At 49.0% G+C, this 4,875-nt stretch overlaps 3 protein-coding genes across 3 annotated transcripts; 1 reads left to right on the top strand and 2 right to left on the bottom strand.

The window, feature by feature from the left end:
• Window positions 1-333: 333 nt before the first annotated feature.
• Window positions 334-991, top strand: MAA_10512 (uncharacterized protein; the record flags this gene model as incomplete). Its single annotated transcript, XM_007828510.2, has 2 exons — window positions 334-575; window positions 607-991. The coding sequence occupies 2 exons, from the start codon at window positions 334-336 to the stop codon at window positions 989-991; spliced, it is 627 nt and encodes a 208-aa protein (XP_007826701.2).
• Window positions 992-2,009: 1,018 nt separating this feature from the next.
• MAA_11828 (a-pheromone processing metallopeptidase Ste23) lies at window positions 2,010-4,056 on the bottom strand (the record flags this gene model as incomplete). The annotated part of the gene is made up of 5 exons (XM_011413279.1): window positions 2,010-2,115; window positions 2,139-2,469; window positions 2,542-3,008; window positions 3,054-3,496; window positions 3,619-4,056. 5 exons carry the CDS (start codon window positions 4,054-4,056, stop codon window positions 2,010-2,012), a joined length of 1,785 nt encoding a protein of 594 aa, XP_011411581.1.
• Window positions 4,057-4,181: 125 nt separating this feature from the next.
• Window positions 4,182-4,804, bottom strand: MAA_10511 (peptidase M16 inactive domain-containing protein; the record flags this gene model as incomplete). The annotated part of the gene is made up of 3 exons (XM_007828509.2): window positions 4,182-4,478; window positions 4,559-4,648; window positions 4,697-4,804. The coding sequence occupies 3 exons, from the start codon at window positions 4,802-4,804 to the stop codon at window positions 4,182-4,184; spliced, it is 495 nt and encodes a 164-aa protein (XP_007826700.2).
• Between the last annotated feature and the right edge of the window lie 71 nt (window positions 4,805-4,875).

The raw sequence follows: 4,875 nt of genomic DNA, 5'->3' as shown, positions 1-4,875 counted from the left end.
GACAGTGGTTCCAGCGGTGGACTGTGCATCGAATGTCTGGATGCAGGCCTGCAAGGACAAACTCCTAGGGCCGATCGAATGTCTGGATGCACGCCTGCAAGGACAAACTCCTAGGCCGGTCAATCGGGTCCAAACGGCTGGAGCCCAAGCAATTGTTGGGACCTTTCTCAGGGTAGCCGCTAATGTAGCAGAGGCAGAAGCCAATATCATAAGCGTCCAGGAACGACACTAGCGGCGGGCGATAAAGCTATGGATTGATATTCACACTCTCCCGGACACAAATCCGCTGCGGCGTGTCACTTCCAGGATTCAGAACTTCTACCCATCGCGAAGATGGCCCTTCCACCAAGTGGCATGCCGGTTGAAGGACATCCCAGTGGGCGAGATAGAGAACATTACGCCATTTCCGTTGGCGCCCTGGGTCAAGCGAGTGCAAACCATCTCGGATGCAACACAAACATCAACTTCGGCAGGATGCAGCGTGATATTGGCAGTAAACAGTTCAGCACGGAATGGTATGGTCGAAGTTGGCGGAGTATCGCAATTACCCATCTCGGCACGAGGAAAATCGAAGTGTGAGGTTTTCTCTTTCACACTTGGTCCCAGGGCGAAACAGAACCCGTATTCAGGACTGCTAGCGGCAATGGCATATGCTCTGCGATCCCCACCGACGATTGCAGACCGGACCATGGCTGTGATAACCAATAACAAATCGGTCGTGATTGGTCTTGGTAACCCACGGCAGCAGTCCGGCCAGGTATATGTGCGGTTGATCTATGAGGCTATAGAAAAGCTACGGGAAAGAGGAAACAGAGTGGCAATCGAATGGATTCCCGTAAGCGGTGAAAATGAAATGTTGAAGGTGGCCAAGACCGAGGCACGCGAGTTACCAAAGAAGGAGCCACGCATTCCCAAGGATGCGGTCTACAACGCTGAACATCCAAAAACAGAAGCTGAAGGCCGAACGATACTTACCGGAGAAGGTTGGTAAACACGCCAAGAGAATAGATGCGGCCCTGCCTGGGAATCATACTCGGCTGCGTTACAACGAACTTCCATGGAAGGAACGTAGCGTCCTAGCCCAGCTGAGAACAGGCATGTCTGCACTAAATAATTATTTGTATCAAATCAAGAGGCTGGCATCAGATCAATGCCGTTGCGGCAGAGAACGAGAAACAGTAGCACACTTTCTTTTCAGATGTAGCGAATGGTCAGATTACAGAGAGGACATGCTTCAATGCACCAAAAAGTTACGAGGAAATATCTTTTGTTTTACCTGGGAGGCAAATCGCTGTCGGCTGGACCGAAGTGGAAACGGAACATGACAGCTGTACGGGCAACAATACGGTTTGCAATGGCCACAGGCCGTCTCGATAACAAACCTCTCTTCATCTTGTGCCCAACACCAACTTTCACCTCATGCCACTTTAAGCTGGAGTCGCTTCAGCTGCTGTAGATAGGATGCTGAACACTTGGAGGAATGACTCCAAGCTAGCCCGCGAACAATAAATACCTAATGCATGAGAAACCGTAGTGAAACAGGACACCAACGACAATGAGCCGGAACTAGATTGTACCAATGTATGGGCTGAGATGAGGAAAAGTCATAATTTGGGAAACTTTATGTAACACAGATTGATAGTCAAATACAACAAAGGAGTGATTCGCTACAACGCGTCCATCTAGCGGCAGCCATTTTCGGAGTAGACTTCTTGTCTAACTAAGCAACCAGGATCTTTCACATAACTAATATTCTTCAAACGTCTTGCGATTGCCTTGATGCCATTAACGGAGCATCTGAACGTTCTCACAGGGCTGTCAGAGACATATTTATTCGCTGTTGCTTCAATTCTCAGGTCCAGGTTTAGGATTTTGTCTTCAAAAGAACTCGAAAAATAAAGTATTGTCCTTGTATCCTTTTGCCTTCCTTCCCATTCAAATTCGCTGATCTGTTTGACACGCATCGCGCCTGGGCTGATCTTCTACGTTTTCTTTTCCGTCGTTTGCCTTCATTGCTTGTCGGTTTCCTCAAACTCGCTGATTTGTTTGACGGCTTTTGCGCCTGCGCTGACACACAGGCCAGCCTTGAAGTCGCGGACATCAGAAATCCCCTGGCTGAGTCGACAATTTTGGCTGACCCGCCGACTGCCTCACCTTGATCATCTTGGCTGAGCCCCAACTTCTTGATCCCCTCGATCACACTGTTCAACGCATCAGAGGACTTCTTCATTTCACCTTCAAGATAGCTACGTAGGAGATGCACACTCTGCCGCTTCTCCTGAGGAATATCCTCGGGTCCATTCTCCTTCAGGACTCCGATGACCTTGGTATCCAGGTTGCCTGCGCCTTGTGCCTCGAGGTGGACCGAGAGACGGGCGCGAGTAGTTGAAGATGGGTGGAAATAAGAGTTGTAGAATTCAATCATCTCTGACTTTGTAAGTGGCTGGATGAGTGCAGCGTCCCCCTGGTCTATTTCGTGGCGTCGAGGTCAGCAATTTGAAGTCCGTAGTGTGCTAGGAGTACGTAACGTGGTTGACTCACTTCGCTCAAAATTGTAGTCTTCACTTTCAATGTGATCCCAGTGCCTTGAAGACTCCTGCTTCAAGTTGTCAAGTTTGTTAAGAAGCTTGATGATAAGACTACGCTTGTGGCTCTTAAATTCGCCTTCGCTCATTCCCTGTAGCTGCTCCCCAAATTGCTTCAAGAAAGCTTCGATCCGTCTGTCAAGGTGTTCGGGTGTCTTCTCAGTCTGGACCAAAAGTCGCAACCCAAAAGTAGTGGTCAGGTTTCGCAAGTCCGAAAAGACAATGTAGCCAAGCCGCTCCTTGGTGCGTAGTTGGTCAAAGGCGGGTTCCTGGATCATCTGTTCGACAAGGCGCGTCTTTGCCCTGGCCTGGCAGTCACCTTGGTGACCAACGTAGAAAAAAGTCTCAATACAATGGTTAACGTTTTTGCCATCCTCAAGCGTCTTCTTATACACAAAGTTCGAGCCACCAGAGTCGAGCACGCTGGTCATTACACAAGACTCGGGGAGCTAGAGCTTGTTGCGTGACCTCCTTCTTCTCCACTTCAAGCTTGTCAGGGTTAGGGATGAAGTTGTTCTTTTGCGGCAAACGTAGTTCAGGTGTAGTCGCTTGTCCTTGGACATTTCATTGGACTTCTTGAACTCAACTATGAGTTCTGCAGGTATCTTTTCGTGGCGATACTCCGTTCCGTACCACGTCTCCTTCTTGTCCCAGTCACCACGGAAGTCACGAGACAAGATAACAATTCTCATGTTTTCTGGACGGAAGTGCTCCAAAGATTCTGCAATGAGTGAAGGATCAAACTTGCCAACCCCGCTGTGGCCTCTCAGCAGCCACCTCCAGTCTAAGGGTGTCTGCATCAGGGAACTGGTTCGACTAGTGAAATCACTGACTGATATCTTCTGTCTGAACTTGAATTCTACATCAGCTAGATGTTTTTGCTCCTGGAATATCCATTCTTGTGGAAGATACTCTCATAGCATAGCAATATACTGGAAAAAGATTTTGACAATCCCGGTGTAATGTTTTAAGCCCTGAGACAATAGCCGCGTTAGATGTTGCTCTTACTCGCGTAATGGACGTTTGTACATACCTCTTCAGTCAGCTCGACACGAACTTCAAAGTTATCAGGAGATCCAGCGCAGACTGGAGCTAGACCAGCAGCGAGGCTGTTTGCCCAACCCTTGCTTTTGATGTACGCCATGATACTCCCAGGACCTTCATGGCCAACAAGGTGGCCGATATATTCGCTCGGTGGCGATTCAATACTATGCTCATCCATGAAAGGGAATACTATTCTCAAGACCCTTGAGTCCATAACTGGTTTGGCAAAGCATTGAGTGCCAAGGTCGGACAGACGGAACGGTTCCCTGTCAGACCATCGATTCTGCTCCAGGTTCTTGTTCTCGATGCTTGAAAATAGTTCGACTACCCAATTTTGGAGGACATCCAATGGCTCGCGACCAAGAACCACGAGCTTCATCTGATTGGCAGAATAGTGTTCGGCTGTTCGGCGTGAAACTGGATACATTTGTCTCTAACATTGATACCCCGAGATTCTGGTATTGTCTTGAGGACTTCAATGTTTCCGGTGGGAAAATGACAGAAGGGGTGATTTGGGTTGGCAAGGCACTTGTCCAATTGGTCGAAGCGCCATTAATCGTTTTGCATGTTCTTCTGGTTTTCTGAGTCCACAGCCCGTAACTCTCTATCCAGGGTGCCTGGAGAAAACAAAGGCTCGATAAAAAACTGTGCAAAACGGTCAAGGGCCCCGAGGAGCGGTGACGGGTTGGTCTCTGAGGGTTCTTCATCGTCTGCTGGTTTGGCCGCAACGTCGAAGTAGTAATTAGTTGAGGTATACGCGGTGTAAGCATTATAATCACCAGAGTTGGTGGACAGATACTGGCTGTAATCATCTTCCACAGGAAACTTTGTTGTGCCCATGAACAGAAGCTGCAGTGTCCACATTGCAATGGCAAGAAAAACAGGGGAAAAGAGGAGGTACCCGGATGGGTTGGTTTGACTTTGCTTACATGTCCTACAGCATTTGCCATGCCAGGCATTTCATCTTCGTCGCTGAAGCAGCCCACATTGACGTCCAAGGCAGCACTAGCTTTGTTGGTCTAAGGGTCATGGCCGAGAAGGGTCACGAGCCGGTTTCCAAGACGAACTACGCGATAGTCACGATCGTCAAGGGAGGGCTTCTCGAGAGAGTCCGCCAAAACAACCACGGGAGCATGGCGGCTAGTGGCCAAACCCGGGGACTGTGCAGACGGCATTGAAGAGCTGTGAGGTGAGCCAGGTAGATTTGGAGGTGTTCAAGGAACCTAGTAGAACTACATACCCAAGA

This window comes from Metarhizium robertsii (assembly GCF_000187425.2).
Source record: "Metarhizium robertsii ARSEF 23 chromosome Unknown MAA_Scf_54, whole genome shotgun sequence".
NCBI lineage: Eukaryota > Fungi > Ascomycota > Sordariomycetes > Hypocreales > Clavicipitaceae > Metarhizium > Metarhizium robertsii.
This window is presented reverse-complemented; position numbering and strand designations above follow the sequence as displayed.